Source organism: Schistocerca americana, chromosome 1 (genome assembly GCF_021461395.2).
Source record: "Schistocerca americana isolate TAMUIC-IGC-003095 chromosome 1, iqSchAmer2.1, whole genome shotgun sequence".
Taxonomy (NCBI): domain Eukaryota; kingdom Metazoa; phylum Arthropoda; class Insecta; order Orthoptera; family Acrididae; genus Schistocerca; species Schistocerca americana.
The window spans coordinates 321,825,078-321,846,680 of NC_060119.1; the positions used below are offsets into that span (position 1 = coordinate 321,825,078).

At 37.0% G+C, this 21,603-nt stretch overlaps 1 protein-coding gene across 1 annotated transcript in view; it reads right to left on the bottom strand.

The window, feature by feature from the left end:
• LOC124598678 (AFG3-like protein 2) overlaps nt 1-21,603 on the bottom strand; it is a 145,105-nt gene that overhangs the window by 52,983 nt on the left and 70,519 nt on the right. Inside the window, exons 4-9 of the mRNA XM_047136018.1 lie at nt 18,527-18,620; nt 17,709-17,874; nt 15,923-16,061; nt 10,831-10,949; nt 2,779-2,900; nt 2,548-2,701 (exon numbers count right to left, since the gene is read on the bottom strand). Of these exons, the coding sequence (XP_046991974.1) occupies nt 2,548-2,701; nt 2,779-2,900; nt 10,831-10,949; nt 15,923-16,061; nt 17,709-17,874; nt 18,527-18,620 (794 nt within the window). The remainder of the gene's footprint in view (nt 1-2,547; nt 2,702-2,778; nt 2,901-10,830; nt 10,950-15,922; nt 16,062-17,708; nt 17,875-18,526; nt 18,621-21,603) is intronic.

The following is a 21,603-nucleotide window of genomic DNA, read 5'->3' on the forward strand; positions in this document are numbered from 1 at the left end:
ATCATCATTTAGCCATACAGACTATTTGCATATCCACTTTTTATGGATATGCAAATAGTCAGCATACTTCACTCTCCTGCGTACCCAGTCAGAAGACATTTCAAACAGTCCTTTTCACAAAACACACTGCAACTGTGCCAACTGGCAAATTCCTCATGAAAAAAACTGAACTCAGTGGATGGTCTCAGATTTCTTAGAAGCCTCTTCAGTAAACAAATTCACACTGAACAACTACAATACAGAAACCTTCAATGAACAACCATGACAAAGAAACTGACAAGAAACTACAACAAAGTGTACAAAATATCTGTAACAATGAAAGTGAAAATAAATAACCGCAACAAAGACAATAGAAATAAACACTGTAACAAATAAATTAGTAAGAAACAACTTCACTGAAGACATACATTACCCCTGAAAGTTAAAAAAAAGCTCTCTCTTGCAGAGAATATAGTACTACAGGGTACTTACTAATCACAAGGAAAAAAAAAAAAAATATCTAACTTTTCTGGACTGGAATTCTTGGAAAAAAAAATTTTTCTGTAAATTATACAAAAATTTCAAAAAGGCAACAGTACAAGAACTTAGACAGATATGTCCAAACGGAGGATACCATTGTAATCATAAAGAAATTTTCTTTCAAATAAAGAAACTCTAACAAAATATCTAGAACTGTTACAGAGACACAACATTTTAAAAAATTTCCAAAGTTCACATCTTCAAAATTGTGTTCACAATGTCATCTTTGAAGGCCTCTATCTTGGGGCAGGATTTTTTTTTTTTTTTTTTTTGAAAAAACCCAAAAAATGTGTGTTTCTTACTTACTCCTGAATTTTAACATATGCTAAATTCAATAGCATCTGAGACTATGAAGGTAACCCTCCTGCCTGAAGTGATATGGGTTATGCCTACAATACTATACATTAAAATATGATGAGTGGTCTACATCAGAAAGTTTGTACCGAGTTATGAAACCTATGCTCCTTTTGTACTTTATAACAGTATGTGTAATCTGAACTTGATTTGATCCACACAAACTACTACTTGAGGACTTGGAACAAGCTGCAATTAACAGCATTTATTTGGAAAGAACTGATAAAAATGTAAAACTAAGGAATACATTACATTAAATTAGTCAGTGAAGTTATTCTTGTAGTGTTTATAAGTTGTCTGCTATTATCTGTAGGGCAGATTCAATGCACATTGATTTGCAGACTACCCGCAACTGTTGATAAAGAAGAGGGATGAATGTTGGTATGTGTGATTAGACCCTATGACAGCAGTGGCAGACCATTGTTATTAAGTTTATGGATCACACACATTACCCCAGTAGTATACAGGATGACAACTTACACAATTTGCAGTAATTAAAAGAGATAGACCAACAGACCTATATTCTGAATGCTATAACACAATGGACAGATGTCTCAGGATCAGATTTAATCTTTGTTGGTTGTTATTTGATAGAAAGTTTGTCACCAGAAGAAGTTAGAGAGACACATGATCAACTGCAGAGTTTTCCTGTTAACAAGAACTGTAACATGAGAATAATTTGAAGTGGAAGGAGATAAATTTCTGCTCGGCCCTACATCGTAAGTGTTTGCTCTGCCATAACTGTATTTTGTTCCACAAGTACGTGCATGTCTAGACTCAGAATTTTAGTTTTCATCAGATGGCTTGCCAATCTCCAACCATTGGAAATAAACGAGAAACATCAGTGTCATATATAGGCTGCATCGGAGCTAAGAATCTGGACATCTAGACCGCGTTTGATGGAGAAAATGACAACTGCAACTAATGGGCACCTACCAGATCCCCAACCATAGTAGACAATTTAATTACTCTTACTGTTTCCTGTGCAAATGAGGATAATGATTCTTACAAGAAATTTCAACCACACCACGAGTGGTTCCACCGATAATGTAAAAAACAGGAAAAATTAAAAAGACATGCATGAAGATATTTTACACTAAGTGATAATTTCGATATTTTTTATGGCAACAGCAATCTACTACTAAAAATAAAGAAATCTTTTGAAGTTTCGAAACAAAAATAATTCTAGTATTTGTGGCAGGGAAAACTGAAAGGCATGCTAAAAATCAACGCTGGCTACAGTTCCAGGAAACCTAACTATATGGTGAGTAATTACCATTACTTTTTATTTAACTATGTGATAACTGAGAGATAAATGTGCAGTTTACATTTTCTACTTGTTACAATTTAAACATAATTTGTTTTCTCCCATGCCTGGTTCAAATGGCTCTGAGCACTATGTGACTTAACTTCTGAGGTCATCAGTCCTCCTAGGACTTAGAACTACTTAAACCTAACTAACCTAGGGACATCACACACATTCATGCCCAAGGCAGGATTCGAACCTGTGACCGCAGCGGTCGCACGGTTCCAGACTATAGCGCCTAGAACCGTTCGGCCACTCCTCCCATGTCTGGAATGTGTGTTTTTCTTTATCATTTAAATTTTATTTTACAATCAAATTTGGCTCTCAATAAAGGAGATAAAAATATATATTTTCATCTAGGTGCTCACCGTCCATTTCAACCAGCAGCTGGTTCAGAGTATTTTCTTGTTCTGAATGGCCACCAAAGGCACGACCACCTCTTTTTCTACCAACTGCATCAATTTCGTCAATAAATAGAATGCAAGGTGCATGTTTTCGTGCCATAGCAAACATGTCTCTGACCTGTCAAAAAGTCAAAGTTTCAAAATACTGTCAAAATAAAAGAATTTTAATTTCTGAACACACACATAGTTACTAACCCGAGACGGGCCAACTCCCACAAACATTTCAAGGAATTCAGAACCTGAAACTGTTATGAAAGGCACATTTGCTTCACCAGCAGTTGCCTTTGCAAGTAACGTTTTGCCAGTTCCTGGAGGACCTAAAACATGAACATAATATTAATTGACTGTTCCGTTGGTTCTTGGTAGAATATTTTATACATTACGAATGAAAAAAGTCACAACAATGGTGTAATACTCTACTATATATATTTTTTATTTTATACGTAAGTTCTTTGACTGTCGTGCAATCAGGTACAAGGATGAATATTAATCTTTATAACTGAAATCGCATAACAGGCAAAAACCGATTTATAAAATAATAAATACTGTAGAACATTACACCAGTTTTTGTGTTTTTCATTCATAATAAAAAAATAATAGTCTCAAAGTTCAAATGCCGTTATGTACACAATAAAGCTAGGATAGCTTCTGCACAGTATATTTATCCATCAATAGCAAGTCATTAGGTAACACGCTGACAGCTTTAGATCTCTCAAATCTTTGTGCCTTAAAGGTATATGAATTGTTCTACTGATTAGAACAACGTCAACACATACACTTTTTCTGATCAATGTCTTAACACTTCTATTTTCATGCGAATGTACAATTTGGAATATATTATGATGCCTTTATAATGCCTTTACCATTGTAATATTAAGGAATTAGCTTGTGGTGACTTTAGCATCAAATTCAAACATTGGAGGAGATCAATGTGACAGGTGATGTACTGGTGAAGAAGTAAAATCTAAACTGGATGCGTACTATAGCAGGGTGTATCTTGGACAAGGAAAAAAAAATCCCGGATATACCCTTTAAAAAATATACCTTTCCCCGGGGGAAATACACTTTTACAGTGCTAAGTGACAGTAGGTGTTTCATAGATTTTTTCCTTTGGAACTGTAAAACTTATCAATCCTTTGAATGGTTAACATTTTATACATTGGCAAGTAACTTCCCCGGGGGGGAAGAGAAGTTCTGAAAAGACTACTGATGAAAAAAAAAAAAAAAAAAAGGAGAGGCGTTTTGGAAAGACCTTTGATGTGCAGCATATAGGGTGCATATTTTCGTATTGCGAAAGTATAAATTCGAATTGCACCAAACACAGTACGTTTGTTTCCGGAGCGTTGAAATCGAGACTGCGATTTCCTTTTTGTAAGCCAGTCATATCTCGTGCCGCGTTATCTCACTGGCCGATGAGAGCAGATATTCAGAGCATAGGACACGTGCTGTTGTCAGCAAATAGCAAGATCACTGTTACGTAAAGCGAACACACAAAGAGGAAAACTTCATAGTTTACATTAATATACCTACAAGAAAAACTAAGCTTTTACAGATAATATTGGTCTCTAAGATTAATAACCTACAAGAGAAGCTAACCATTCACATGTAGTAACAATCTTTTTTTGAATGTGTTATACTTTAAGATACATCACACAAATGTGCCAGTAAATTTAAAATAATGCCATAGTGGTCCTCTGGGCTCGAAATTCTTGTAAGTGGCTGGTCCTCAAAGTGTTCAGTTTTAAAAGCTCTGTGACTTAAGAAATTCATCCCACTTTCTCACACTTAACATAATTCAACTTGCGTAAAAAGAAATTTATTTTGAAAGAAACACTTTTTGAATCACCGTTCTCAATACTATCCCGAAACTTTTAGAAACAGGTTCGATATGGCAGTTGCCAGAGAATGCCAGAAAACAGGCATTATTGAGCGTGAGCAGCTTCTGACGATTACTGAGGTACGACTGGATCCACTTTCCAGACTGGCCTCTAATTCCATAATTACTTAATTTACACAAGAGAATGCCATGATCAATTACATGAAAGGCTTTATTTAGATCCAGAAATATCCCAGATACATGTTGTTTATCATCCACTGCTTTTAATACTTCATTTAAGAAGGCGAAAATTGCTGACTGAGTTGACTTTCCACCTCTAAACCCATGTTGGGAGTCACTTACCAGCCTCTCTCTATTTAAGAAAACTGTTAATCTTCTAAGGAACATTTTTTCCACAATTTTGCTGAAGCCTGACAAAACTGAAACTGTTCTATAATTAGCAATATCACTTCTTGCACCCTTCTTATTCAAAGGTGTTACTTTTGCAGTTTTTAGATTATTTGGAAACACACCACTCTTAAAAGATGAATTTACTATGCCTGTTAGTGGTTCCACAATAAATGTTGCACTAGCTTTGATAACAGCATCTGGTATCTCATCAACACCCGCTGAATATTTATTAGGTAATTCTTTTAGGATTCTTGACAGTTTCTCAGGTGTTGCTGCATACTGTGTTTGAATGATTTTTTTGATTGAGTGACTGGTTGGGTGTTTGTCATGGTGTGTATTTATTAACTGCTTTGCTATATTTGAGAAATAATTGTTGAAAGCAGTAGTAACATGTTGGGGGTCAGTTAGTTTATTTTCATTCATGATCAGCTCTATATTACTGTGATTAACTGGCCTGGTACCCATTTTGTTCCTTATAATTCTTTCCACATTTCAAAGTTGAAAGCCTGAATCTGTTATACACTTAACAGGAAGCAAAGAGATTAATGGCCCAGGATTTTCACCATTTTGCATACTTTCCTCGTAAAGTAAGAGTAATTTTATGTACTACCATTAGGGGGAATTTTTATAAGCTAGTAACTGCAAATTACAACAAAAAACTGTTTACGAAGTGATACTTTCAATAACCATGCATTGAAGGTGAACAACAGAAGTTTGCAGCAGCATAGTGATGAAAATTGTGGAATTTTTCACTATACATGTCTCACAAACACATATCCGTAACATTCATGAGATGTAAAACCCATGCTCGCCATTTGTTACAATGGATATACTTCTAGGGAATTCTGACACCTCACCACAAGTATCACACATGTCCAACAGCTGCGAATCTATTGCCATGGCAACCTAATACTGTGGTGCACACAAATGGGATGCCACTTTGTTACTGGCCCAAATGACATCTGATGAGAACAAAATACAACTAACCAGCAACACAGTTGCTGTCTTCAACAAGCTAATGCCAATAGATGTACAAGATGTCTTAAACCCGCTGCCCACTGGAGAAAAATATGATAATATTAAACAATCAAAGTTTAGTTTTTTGTCATAGCCATAGGCAAAAAGCTTCTAAAAGCTCCTACAATTGGAAGAACTTCAATCGCATGCCATCTCAGCTAACTTCTTGTCTTTGAATTATTGTGGGCAATGCAGTGAACAAAGTCAGCCCAGGAAACATTAGGCTTTCACAGTTGCTAATAGATTGCCATAAAATTCTAATGGTGTTATCAGAGACCATGACGCACTGGCAGAAAACGGAGACAACACTGTGGAAGTGTCTCCGTAAACAAAGAGTTGAGCGAGTCAGAGAATTTTATTCAATGTTATTTTGTGACAATTCACCAACCAAGAAACAGACCTGCTATATCACAAAAGTTTGGTACAGAAATTCTACTATGCTGCCCACCTTACCAAGGAGAATATCGCCCGTAATCTGTAGTGTTGGCAAATGATTCCAGACAGGACAGTTGTCGGCTATTCATAATGAAATAGGTGATGAAACTGCAATTCCTGTCCAACAATGGAGCTGACATGTCCGAGTCTCCATCAATCCACCTATTGTGATACATACAGATGACAACTACCTAAATATCTCAAATAGGTACACTTAAGACTTCCACTGTGGTATATCAAGCATCTTTGACTTCAACTAAGTTGCATGTGTTATTTATTTGTTGTCAGTGTAGCATATCCAATAATCTGCTACCAGATCTACAACAGTGGCATATATGTAATGATTCAACAACCTTAGGACAGTTGCTACTCACCATATAGTGGAGATCCTGAGTCGCAGATAGGCACAACAAAAAGACTGCCACAAAATAAGCTTTCAGTTAACAAGGCCGTTGTCAAAAGCAGACAACAGATACGCACATACACTCATGAAAATGCATGTCTCACCCTGTGTGTGTGCGCGCGCGCGCGTTTTTGACAAAGGCCTTGGTTGCCAGTGCTGATCAACACATTGCTGAAGCTGCTGGCAGTTGTGGATGCATCCACCATTACTGTGATAAGATATTTGAGGTAGAGGATGTGCAGAAGTGTGGCCTTTCCTATAGTGGATTTCACTTAACAGAAAGCTGTTTTTACTTCTCTGCTGTAATGTGTATCATGGCTTCAGCAAACCCCTGAGGAATTTATGGGGTAGCATGGCCAAAAGTGCAAGAGTGTGAATGAATCATCCATAGAAGTTCATTAGGCATACGAATTATCACAATTCATGAATGGTGGTGGGTTGTGGCAACTAAGTAGTGGCTTCCACCTCGTTTCTTTGTTAACTGCCATCAGAAGGATGCATGAACTGCTTGATTGTAATTTTTTCACTTTAGAAGTAAGTGTTTCTAGTAGACAGCAGACACTGTCCTTATCTGGAGAGATTGCACTTCTAGGCATACTTATTCATATTTCAACTGATGTGGGTAGTCAACTGTAGTCCCCATTCAAGTACTAGCAACACTGCTGAATATGAAACTGACAACTGCCTACCACCACCTATAACAAGGCTATCCTCAGATTTGTTCCCTATACTCACAATAGACCTGGAAATCAATGTATAATATATGTCATTTCAAATCTAAGCATCTGGCACAATATGAACAAGAAATTAAAACAAGTGTGAATGTAAGAAAGCTTTGAGACACAGACAGGCACACACAAATGAGAAAGAACACATGATCGTTTTCAGAACAAATCATTTGACAAGCTAGAGGAGACACACACACACACACACACACACACACACACACACACACACACACACACACACACACACACACACACGTTGGGACTGCATTTCTGCGGGGGAGAGCGGGGACCTCACCTGTCTGTGAAGGTCTGTTTGTGAGATCTTCAGCACATTGGGGAAGGAAATTTTGTCATTGCAAGTAAAGTGCCTACAGCTGGCCAGGCTGTTAGGGAGCGATTTTTTGTTGTGGAAGGGGTGACAGCTGTCAAAATGTGGGCAATATTGGTGATTATTGAATTCAATATGGACAGTGGTGTGGATGGAGCCATCATAGGGGCGTAAGTTATCATCCAAGAAGGTGGCATGTTGGGCCGAGGATTAGGCGAAGTGGATGGGAGAGAAGATGTTGCGGTTGTGGAGGAATGAGGATAGTGTGTCTTAGCCCTGAGTCCAGATCACGAACTTAACACAAATGAACCTGAACCAGACCAGACCAACAGTCTGGGGAGACTAGGGAGGTTTCCTCTAGATGGCCCATAAAAAGACGCATAGGAGTGTGCCACATGGGTGTCCACGACCATGCTATAAGTTTATTTATATACTTTCCCATCAAAGGAGAAGTAGTTGTGTGTGAGGATATAGTTGGCAAGATGTACGAGGAATGAGATAGTGGGTTTGCAGTCTGAAGGACAATGGGAGAGGTAGTGTTCGAGAATGGCAAGGCCATGGGCATGAGGGATGTTGGCATATAGGGAGGCGAGTGACAACCACTTTTAACTGTGTCTAAGAACAAAGCTGACTATCCAGTACAGCAGAGCACAACATATTCAAGTCAACGGTTGCTTCACTACCTGTGCCATCTGGATTCTTCCCTCCACCACCACCACCACCACCACCACCACCACCACCACCACCGTGCGCCTCACCCCATTTGCTCCAGTACCTGTTTTATCACATGCCTAGCTTGTACTCCTGCCATTCCTCCCTCCCACATTCCAACCCAGAAAACCTGCTGCCACCCTGTAAGCTGCTAGCTGTTCCTGTCTCACCATTCTCTTTCCCTCTATCCACCACACCCAACACAGCATCCTCCCCACCCTAGTCCACCTGCCAAAATACAATCCCAACATTGTGTGTCCAACCAGCACATGGTAAAGGGACAGGTGTGTGAAGTTTCTGCTATTCACTGAATGGTCTACTTTACTCTTAAATTACTTACATTATACCATAATTTTACCTACTATGTTTATAAGAAAGGTTTTATGTATAGATACCACATACCAGTTTTCCTATCCACTATGAAGGAATGTCAGCTGCCAGATGTCACTGTCTTAACAGTTCCTAATGTCGAGAAGGCAGATGAGTTTATGCCACTGGGAGAACAATTAATGGATACACATATTAAGAAACAAGTAAAGAAGCATGTTGACATAATTTTAATCTATTTTTACATCCATACTCCAGAAGTTGTCATAAGGCACAAGCAGGGGGTACTTTGTACCACAACTAACCATTTCCTTTCCTGTTCCACTCGCAAATGGAGCAAGGGGAAAAAATACTGTTTACATGCCCAATTTCTCTAGTCTCCATGGCTCTTACATGAAATATATGTTGGTAGCAGAATTACTAATCCTGTATTTGAACATTAATGGATTGTTTTTCCTACTCATCTGCATTAACTTACATTTTTTCTGTGTTTAGAGCAAGCTGCCAGTCATCACACTAACTGGAAGTTTGTCAAAGTCATCTTGTACCATCCTGCAGTCGTGCAACAATGATATCTTCCCACACACCATAGCAATTTCAGAAAAATTGTTACTCACCCTGCCCGTTACATCATTTATACACACCGAGAATAAGAGTGGTCCTATCGCACTTCTCTGGGGCAGTCCTGACGATACCCTGATCTCTGATGAACACTCACCATCAAAGACAATGTACTGGGTTCTATTACTTAAAAAGTCTTCGAGCCACTCAGATATCTGGGAACCTATTCTGTATGCCAATAGCTTCGGTAACAGTCTGCAGTGGTGCCCCAGTGTCAAACAAATCTGGAAATCTAGGAATATGGAATCTGACTTGTCCTTCATCCACAGTTCGCAGGATGTCATGTTAGAAACTGGCAAGAGAGTTTTGCATGAGCAATGCTTTCTAAAACTGTGCTGATTTATGGAGATTACCACTTCCTTACAATCTGTGTGTCTCCAAGTGACTTCCATTCTTCTTTTTCTTTCCCTTCCAAGAAAGAATAGGGTGGTTTGTACAAAGAATGTCTCGCTCACCACTGTCCACTGTGATTATATTGAAAATTGTCAACACATATATGTAGTACCTGTAGACACACCTTTTCTGATGGTAACACTCTTTTCAATTTCTAGCTGCACCAGAAGCTAAAAAACCTTGTATTTAGCTCCCCATTGAAAACACACACACACACACACACACACACACACACACACACACACACACACACACACACACCCTCTAATTCCAGTGAGGTGTGATATATTTATGATGTGCCTATAGCAAAGCAATGAGAGCAGTTTCACGTGATAAGCCTATCACCATGTACTGGCTAACACTTAAATATCATCTGAACACTTGAGAATATTACACAGCTGTGTTAACATATACTTTTCCCCTATTTGACATAATTATAATAGAAAGTAACTCTGCAAGCAGGACCATACAAACAAGCAACACTGACCAGATAATGTGTTATCCTACCCCATACGGGTTCTTTTATTGGGCCTACAAAGAGGTACAGGGTCAGTACATAACATTTCCTGAGCAGTGTTTGTTTTCTACATGCTTTAACTACTACTTATCATTCAACTAGCTCTCAATTGGCCGAGTGCATCCTGTTGCACCCCTCCCGTTAACAAAAATTCTCTGGCAGTAGCTGAAATTGATCCCAGATCCTCCAAATTTTAGACAGCCATTATTTCTGCTAAGCTACGGAGGGAGACTAAGATGGTACAATGATAAACAGCAAATAATCAGGTTATAATAATAACCATAATGCTAGCACGTTCTAAAGAAAATAAAGAAACAGTAGAACCATTGTTACAGAACATTTCAGCGGAAAAGTTCTGTGAGTGCAGCCTGTTATCAGTATGTGTACTCATAATAATGTGATTAGAGGGAATAAAACAAAAATTTATGATGTACAATTTCATTAATAAAGGAAGATATTGAAATGGGATGCCCAGTCATTCTGTTACAGTATATACCTCTTATTTCTACTGAAATATGTAAGGATACAAAAGTTATTTACCTGTTAATATTGCACCTTTGGGGATTTTAGCTCCTAAATCAATGTACTGCTGAGGATTCTTGAGAAAATTAACGAACTCCATTATCTCCAGTTTAGCTTCTTCACACCCGGCAACATCCCTACAAATAGATAAGAACATCTACTAAACTGTATAGCTTTATGATGAAACAAACTAAGCTGCACATAATTTACAGTCAATAATCACCTGAAACAGTGAAATGTTGATAGTATCCTCACCCACTCAATGGCATGAGAAGGTAGCTACTAAAGTCAAGTGAACAGATCAGTCACGGAATTATGTAATATTTAATCCATTTAAAATAACATCTGTTGTTGAAATTCATGAGTTTGGGGGTGCAGTCAACACAGCTGACCCCAACTGCAACTACATATAGGGAACATGATGTAGCTTATATTACTGACTGTATACAGCCTAAGAATTCTGTAGTGTGGAGACTATGTCTGTTGTGGCTGAGCTTTGATTCTGCTTGGGGGTGGAGTCCCACACAAGTGCAACTGAGTCATTATCCCTTACCAACTGCATAATATGTGCCACTATCCGCATTAGTATATATCAGCTAAGAGCTTTCTTGCAGGCATAATTTTTAGCGTCAACCAGTCTAACAAAAACAGTGTTCTTTCAGCTAACTTTTGTGATGTTTTATGTTTTCTCTATGTGGTTTATAATACAAAAGAACACTCACTCAATATTTTTCAACAAAATATATGAAGTTTCATGAACAAGAAGTAAGAACTTTAAGTATCAACAAGGGGAATTGAATGAGCAAGTGTAATGTCGACAGATAACTTATACTTATCAGAACTTCATGTCAAAGGCTGTGAAGCTGAACGGATACACTTTGTTAGTGTTGTCAGCACTGTTCCATGTCATGTTGTGTCAGTCTACTATAATACATCGTATCTTAGTTCCATTATAGGTGATGTTTTTTATAAACATTTTCGGAAGGTGCCACCAAATAATGTATAAAATGCATGACTGACGGTCGATTTTTGGCTTTAAAATAACAGCAGCTGATGGTCACACAAGCATTTTCTATGACTTTTTTTTTTTTATCTCTATTAGCTATCATGTGGATTTCCAGAGGCACTTTGGGCACGAAATTTAAACTTTTTGTTCTCTTTCGGTTCTACTTGCTGATCAACTTAGAGGTACTTGTATCATATTCCATTGAATAAATGGTATTATTAACTGAGATTCATAAATCCGTGTTTGTTACCACAGTTCTCAATCAATTAAGTTAATATTTATTATGCAGAGTAATTTTGCACTTGAGGAAAAAAAAAAAAATATTACTAACAGAGATTACAGTGTGTGACATATTTAAGTTTCGATCTGGAAGGTCCAATAATTGAAACACCCTTATTACGGTGATAATTTGAACATGTATTTTCACAATTTTTTTTCTTCTTTTTCTTTTTTTACTTTAGCCGTGAGATAGAACAAGCAGATATGATACCATTTATTTTTGCCTGCAAATACAGAACACATTATAAAACATCAAGTCGTGACAGGACACACAAAATGTCACCCACTGAAATGATTAATTCATTTTGCAACTAAAATTTATGTACTTCTTTGTTTCCTGAATTTCATGATAATCCCAATCTGGAGTGGAGAACATTGAAGAAAGAGTAAAAAAGAGGGGCAAACTCAGAGGAGAAGGAATTTTGTAGGTGAAGCACAAACACAATTTGAAATTTTCATATTCTCATACTGGCTTGCTTGCTACTAAGTGGTTGCTTATAACAGCTCAATGATCAGCTTGTTACTTTTATGTAGTTGTTATTATTCCAGCTGTGTGCAATGTGTTTTACATACTCTGATAGTGAAATCTGTGCACTGGGACAAGAATCGAGTTTGTTGCTGTTAGATTGAATTTCTTTCCAAGCCTATTACGACGCTACCATCACTGTTGTAAGGCAATGAATCGCGTAATAAATAATGTTATTAGTAATTTTTAACAGAGAAGCAAGTTCCGTTTTTGAAATGTTGATTACATTCAGGTTAGCATGGAAATGGATAACAAGAGACACTGATCCAACTAACAAAGTCGAATTGAGCCTTGCAGTGGAATCCTACCACTCAGGAAAGCCAATCGGTGGATTTAAAAAAAAAGAAAGAAAGAAAGAAAAAATTATGTCTTCAATAATGCATGTGGTGTTAAAACACGAAATCTGAATTCTGAATGTGCAAATATCCATTTTGGCAGAAATGACAGAAACCTTGAAAAACAAGAAACTGTCAACAGTGCTGACAGATTTTGAAGAAACAGGATGCTGTCATATTAGAAACTGCTCAACTTTCAGAAAAACAGAAGACACAGGTGAATGAAATATCTGCTGAAATGTTAGCTTTCAAAACTGAATAGGCCAGTTTACCTGAAGCCATGCAGAAGTTAGAAAATAAAGTTACTGAAATAAAATGAGCGCTTTCCACATTCTCTGAAACACTGGCAATTCCAAGTGTTTCTGCCAGACAAAAGGACTATTCACCGTGTTGCGTTTATTTGCGTATTTCATGAAACCGTGCCGTGATCATTGTTGGATGCTGAAAAGATAGCCTCCATCACTGGCTATGTCCAGGCTGATGCTCCACTGAGGACAAAGCAGCAGCAGCTGAATACTGCCACACCCATGACATGTTTGAAAAATCTTCCTAGCTAAGCACCCGCTTGCCAGGGTTCAGTAGCAACGCTAAAGAAGTCTTCAATCTGGGGTTGTTCCGGGCACATCAGAGTACTTTAGGGAAATATTTTGAGAAATACACCATTAAGACCAGATACTCGGGTAACACCATGTCTTATTGTCATGTGTTGGGAATATTAAAGCCAATGTTATACGCACAGATATGGGAGAAACTATTCATGTTATCAGAATCATATTTGGAGGAATTACTATCTCTTTGGATTTCATAAATCTAATCCATGTAGACATGTAATCTATGTGAAGTAATGGAAAATTTAACAACAACAACAATAATAATCACAATTCTGAACAGAATAATCATGCTAATCACAGCAGATCATATAATGTGCTGGGAGAGGAGTGGAATGAGAACAATAACCTACCAAATCATAACAACCCCTTAAACAGATAAAAGCAACAGTGTCATGATAATAGGTACCATCCTGGATATGCAAACAATAGTCAAACTCAGTGGCAACAACCACAACAGGGTAATCTAATTACACAAAACTGGCTTAGTCTGATTTCAGACAGAGGTGTGACATATTATGTAAATTCTCTGTCCACAACTACCCAGGAAAACTAAGTATGACCATATTCACCCCCACAGTAATAATCAAGGAATTGGTTAGGGGCAGTGATCAGTCAATCTAAAAACTTTTCTATTTTCAGATTATTTTTGTGTGTTTCCTCCTGCCACTGCTTGGTGAGTGCATTTTTTTATCTACTGATTATATTATATAATTAAACATTAATTTTTTCCTTCCCAATTTTCATAGTTTATAATGTTCAGTTTCATGAATCCAGACAACAGAGAATAAAACCTATAATAAAATGATGTACATAATTAAAAAACATTACTAACAATAAACCCAGAAAACTCCATTTCCAAACAAATAAGAAAAAGCTGGAATACCAACAAATTATTTCATAAAATATTTATCAGAAGAAACAAAATACAACACGAGGATGTGGCATCTAAGAGGCAACTGATATTGTCTTCTTTTGCTCTTAAGACACCATATTACTTACACTCATGTGAAATGAATTAAACACATCTACAGAGTAGTGTGTTAGATCTGATTTTGCCCCCATAAAAATAGCTACTTTGTCATGGGATAGACTCCACAACAAATTGAAAAAAAATTGACAAGTCATCCCAACCAAGAACCACTCCAGTACCTATAACAGCTTTTAGAGAGTGGTTAGAGCTGAGTCCACAGTGCATACATCTCACTTGATGCTGTCTCGCAAATGCTCAATAAGCTGATGTGGGTGTACACAAAAGCACCCTAAAAACTATGGAAGTGGTGTTCATTTCATTGTGGTAATTCAAGAGAGGTGTGGCAGTTAACTGGCTTCCTGGAGGTACAATTACCTAGACGACAAAGCTAGTATTGTTCACTAGTGAGAGACAATGGGAAATGTATCAGGACCTATATTCTATGCCATGGAAACATGTCTCACATAGAATACCTACACCACCTGCAAGAATAATTTCCTGTTGCTACATGCAGTTTTTAACTTACCTGTACCTTGAAACTGATGCTTATCAAAGTGTACCACAACACATCAGTACCGTAATGCTATGAGTGTTTCTGTGCCTTGGGGTCCTGTGACATATGGGGCAATGGTTTCTACAGCCCACAGCAAGGAGTTAGTTCTGAGCAACAGACATTCACCAGTTGTTCTGCACTTAATTGATAACTATGTGCTGCACTTAGCCAGTATACTCACGGTTACCTCAGGGATACTCAACAACTACCCTTGTCCGAGTGTGGCTCTTCATGGCAGTTGACTCTTGCAGGAAGGAAGGGGGTCAATTATTTTTCCATTGATTGAGGTTCTAATGTTATGTGTAAACTGAACACTAACAAGTCAGCTGAATTAGTATCTCATGGCGTTACAACTGATTGTTCATACTGAAGAGAGAATACCGATAGATACACATCTGACATTAAATGATAATGTACAAGATTATTGTAATTTGATTTGGCTTTAATTTTTATGATAATGATAAATAACTAAATGAAAATGTGTTAGTGCTATGGCAGTCTGGTCAATAGAAAGTCATAGCTGACCACTTACAGTAAGTATAATGTCACTTGTCATATCTTCATTAAGTGACTGGTCATGGTCAGCACGTGTGATACGATAAAGATGATGTCGCTATGTAGTCCCTGTTGCATGTATGATATGGATATGGCTCTGAAAATTTATTGGTATGTTTTGTCTCACAGCCTCTAAACAGCAAACAGCAGGGTCACCCCCCTCCCCAATACTCACAGAAATTTATACAATCAAATTACAGATTTCATAAAACAAATTCTTAAAACGTAAAACACTGCAATTTTAGTTACTTAAATTATTTATAAGATGTGCATACTTAAATCTCACTCCAATGTCGCTCGAGTTTATTAATTTGGCAGTTGATTCCATAACACCACCAAACAAGCCACCACCTTTCCGGCCGCTACGTCCTCCCATCACTTCAGCTGATCTTCGCATCATATAAATCAAGAATCCTGTAGAAACACGAGGTCAATTTTCCATGATAAATTAATACTAGCATTAAATTAAACTTTTACTGACAAAATTATTAATGAAACTTTCTTATGTAGATTAAAGCAAGCGTACACACACACACACTCTCTCTCTCTCTCTCTCTCTCTCTCTCTCTCTCTCTCTCTCTCTCTGTGTGTGTGTGTCTGTCTGTGTTTTGTTCTTTGTTTAACTACATACACTGATGCAAAGGAGTTAATGGTAATCTCATCCTCTGTTGCAACCTATTCCAGATATTAATATCAATTTGTTCCATTTGTAGGAAACATTCCGAGATAACTTAATATGGTCTCCAGTTGATGGTTTGCTGCAAATCTCGTCACAACTTGCAAAGCAGTCACAGATCATAATAGGTACTATTCAGTTATTGGTGTTCATTTAGATCTTTTTTCTCGCTTTTCCCTCTCTGGAGAAATATAATTGATCTCCCACTGTAAAAAAACCTGAAGCCAGAATCTTCTCACCCCGACCCACTCCATTACACTACTTGCAGTTCCTTGTGAATGATTTAATGGAAGATGCAGAGAAATACTCCGGTGCCAACTGTACTCAAAATTTTACTCTTGAACCCGCACAGAAAGTAGCAGCAAATTCCCTTGAATGTGAGTGTGGGTTATAGGTTACATTTTTTCAGTAGAGAACTTGCCTACAAAAGGCAAAGACTCCAAATTTGAGTCTAGTCAAACACAGACTTTTAATCTCCCTGGAAGTTTCAACACAGAGTCTCCCTGTGAATACTTTTCAACTTCAGCAGTGGCAACAGATTCTCCAACTCTTACTTTGTTCTTGTCAGGAAGTTGGTTTAACTCTATGAACTCTACCCACTTGTTTCTCCACTTCCTTTAACCTCCCCCTTCCTCTCTTCTCCATTTACATGATGCCTTAAAACTCTCTAAGAATCTACTAATTAATTTTCACTAGTTTTCTACTAGTTTTAACCCCATGCCGCCCCCTCTCAACATACATAACATTTTTCCATCTTCATATACTTCTTTATTTCCTTTAGAGACAGAGTTTGACAGTACCCGCAGTATTAGTTCTGGATCCAGACCTATCCTTCAGCAAGCATACTATTTATCCTTTCATTTTGCTGTTTCCTATTTGTCATTTCTTAAGAAGAGCTTAAACTTTTAAAATTTTGTATGTGCGTGTCCTGCTGCAACTGGCAATTAGAGCTCTTTATCGGTACAATGCTGCAAGTATTTTTGTTCGATTCATACTGCTCCTTGCCTCAGTTAGTTTCAAATAAAACGTTTAGCTGATACTGAAATTTTTACTGTAACTTAATGTTTCTCTTATCTCTGATAAGAAGTAGTGCCACACAAACATCATTTTACCTCACAATTTAAATTTTAAGATACTTCTCTCATATATTTAGTCATTCCATGTGCAATGTATTATGATAAACAGATAATAATATGTTAATAAATGAGAACTTAATTGAGGCTAGCAACTCCTCTCTCTCTCTCTCTCTCTCTCTCTCTCTCTCTCTCTCTCTCTCTCTCTCTCTCTCTCTCTCTGTGTGTGTGTGTGTGTGTGTGTGTGTGTGTGTGTGTGTGTGTGTGAACGTGCACACAAGCATGCACGCTAAGGATAACTTTTTTATTTACCTATTATCATTAAAGTGGGAAGAATGCCTGTAAGGCTTGCAGCTTCCAGTTCAGTCTTATATATTACTGGAACAAAGTTTGGTGGCTCAATATTCATTTCAATTTGTGCATTTTCAAGGTTTCTTTCAAATGAATCAACACTGCCAATGTTGAACCAGAGCACACTCTGCAAAATAAACAGGTGAAAGTAAAATTGTGGGTGTGTACAGAATTTAGGGAGGTAATTCATAAATTAAACTCAGGTTTCATTGGGAAGCACCACAAGGTAATCATTTAGCTAAAATAAAGCATTGACAATCAGCAGCTAGCATTTTCTATAGAGTCACACTGCAAACAACAGTTAGGTTCGGAATAATTTTCATTTATTTTTGCAGAATGAACAAAAATTGGAGACAAAAGAGGTGATAATTTTAATGTTGAACAGTTCTCAAACTCAACGTTACAATAATATGGAGAGCAGCTCACAAGACACCTTAAACACAGAAATGATGAGAAGAACACAAAAAATTAGGGATCACTCAGAGCACACAAACTTCCCTGGTTCTCCAAGTCAACATTAGAAATATACTTTTGAATGAGTACCTATGAAGTTCTGTTTCACTCCTAAGTAAAAAAGAAGTTCAGTTACACACTTTTTGCGTTCTCCCGACTCGAACCAATTTAAGGTGGCACGAAGATGTGTCTCCTCAAAAGTTGTTCTATTCTATCTTCAATATTTGTAACAACTTAAAAAATAAACTATCAATATAAATATGAAATTTATCCTCAGGGGCACCCAAGCAACTACATCATGCCTGAAATAGGACGAGAACACTTACTGAGCCATCCACTGTGTTTCCTGGCATTAAACGTACACGGACCCACTTCTTATTGACAACTTCAAGTTTTTCCACAATTCCCTTTGCAAGGTAACTGGAAATGAAAGAAAAAGTAAAACAGACTAGTATTGCCAAACTTACACAATTACAAAGAATAAAGAGACTATAAATTTGTAAAACATATAGCTGCAAATCCATTACTACTTCCAAATTATTATCTGGACCACTTTCTCTGAGGCAACACCTTGGTTAGACATTTCTTACTCTTTGGCCCTTCTTTTTAACTGTTTTCCAGCTTTTCCATTCTTCTAATGACAGACAATGTGCTAAGTGGACAATCATCTTCTGTCACAAATATTGTTATTACTCATTTCTTATTTTTTAGTATACTCATACTGCTTTAAAAACTAGGGGAAACTAGGAGGTACAGAGAATATCTATTTGCACAGATAGTTTCCAGGGTCAGGACACTGATTGTACCCATATGTAGAACCTCTCTCTCTCTCTCTCTCTCTCTCTCTCTCTCTCTCTCCTCCCGCCACCCGCCGCCCCCCCCCCCCCCCGAACCCCTCCCCCATGATGAAGTTTGAAGTTACAAAATTATGAGTCATGAAGAAAAAAAAAATTAAAAAAATTTTGGAGCCTGCATGTAACTTCAGTAAACATAACTTATGCGTGAAACATTCATCATGACTTTTTTGTGTGTATATTTGTTCAAACGTGTCTCCATCTGACACAGGTGACCATGTAAAAGTACATTTGCACCAGGAATAGAGCTCTTTGGGCTATGCCTTAGAGCCAAGAGCTAGTGAGATTTTGTTACTGTTAGGTTTTCTTTTGATTTTCAATGTTTGCCTCAGCACTGTGCATAGGTCAAAGCTTGTATAGAGTATTCTCTTACAATCATCATTAGCTTAATAATGAAATAATCTGTAGGATGAGAACAAAATCGCTGGCAAAATTCTGCAGTGACTAAGAATAACAGTAAATAGAGAATAATTCCTGTACTTCACGCACTAAATGGCCAGTTTGGCTGCAATAAATCTATTGTTAATAATGAAATAAAATGTTATTAATGAATGATATATGTAGTACAATGTAAATATAGTTAAGTGTCTCAATGTCCACTGCAAAGACTTGTCACCAACCGAAAATTTAAATAATATAATTTCTCAGGAAATCTACTCAGTTTGTGTGACATCACCCAGACAACCAGTGACTTAATCAAAGACTGGTTATGGACACCAGTAATTGGAAATTTGTGGTAGTATCTTATGGGATCAAACTTATGGACACCAGTGTGTCTGATAGTTCAGTCAGTCATTCAACCACCTAATAATCATACTTTATATTGACGTTATAGGTCTTCATGGCAAGTGATTTAGAAACACACAGGCATTATAAAATAAGATAATCTTTATCCTTCAAATTGAAAAATCCTTTTGGTAGGAGAAAGAGAGGACATGGAGTGAAGGGTAAGAAGTACAATTATTGAATAGGAGAAAAGTTACTCCAAACTATGGACCACAAGAGAAAACATGCAGGAAAATGTTTCAAAGTAACAAACAATTTATACTTATGTAAGATAAAAGTTAAACTGCAACTTCGGTTGTGTCACCTTTGCTTTAGATGTTCCTGTTTGCTGGCTGCTAATCAACAAATTTCTGCTTTTCTTATGACTCTCTCGCCCATACGAAGACGTTTTATCACAATCACACGGAAAATAATATCTCTCAAAATTGTGTATATTCTATCTATGGTTTTATTATAACAACACTGATTAAAAGCAGCCTAACCTTGCTTCATATACTCTGAGCTCGAATAATTTATCAGTGATCAGTGTACATATCTGAAGGCAGAGTGGGAAATTCTCTGACTGTTACAGGAATTCTGCCATTATCTATTACATTTCTGTGTATGTTATTAGCCAGTGTTAAGTATCTACTTGAACTGTGAAACGCTTTTGCTGATTTTAGATTTTTTGTAGGAGTAGGAATCACTGAAAACATTGCAAACTTAAAATTATTATTTTGGGACAGTTTATCGTCAACAAAAATCCATTTGAAGTAGCTGAAGGTTTAAAAGGAGTATGCACATTAATTTACAGTTAAGAAAAAGGGTAACTGATACAAATGAGCTTGTATGTCCTTTGATGATAATTCACATGGTGAGTCTCCCAAAAGTCATCACATCAAGAATGTGCAAGATATAGTCTTGGGCAATTGATGACTAAGGTTTTAGAAATAAATAATGCCATACGTGTATCAGAAGGGAAAAAAAGGTATATTTTCCAAAAAGAATTAACCCTTTGGCCTATCCGTGATCTCACGATTGCTCAGGTCATAGTAAACAAGAAGATTGGTTGTGCATCAAGCCACTGAGCTGCTTAGCCATGTGGTTTAATCCACACAAATGTACATGTTGTATGACACGCATATTTCGGTTCAATGTAAGGAACTGTGCAGTAATAAACTATGTATGGGCACAACCGATAATTTTAAGATGTCTTGAAAGTAAATATGACACAGTCATCAGTGACTGAATAAGGTACGGGAAACAATTTGTAAATTAATACTCAATTTAAATTACTTATGTTTTAAGAACACTCTTAAACAGTTAGAAACCACAGCAATATTTAAAAGAAAAACACTTCCTACTGTTGTGCAGAATTCTATTTATTTTTTCATCCCAAAGAACGCCTGAAAAAAAAAAAAAAAAAAAAAAAAAAAAAAAAAAAAAAAAAAAAAAAAAAAAAAAAAAAAAAAAAAAATGGTTTGTGACAAAATATACATTTGCAGAACATTATGAAGGTTTTCCTTTTTAATATTATCATCATGTTCTGCCAAGCACCAACAGTAAAGTCAGTAAATTTTATTGACCACAACGTTGCACATGTATTCTCATTAGTACATCTCTGGTTGACAATGGACCTCCTCTTTTGTAAACACGCGACAGCAATTTTTTTTCTAACGTTTCTGCTATTTTAAGTCTAAACTCTGTGTAATTTTGTTTCTTTCTCATACGGTTTTTGTTGCACAGAATACATGAATTATAAAGTGTACTATCAATATCGAAAA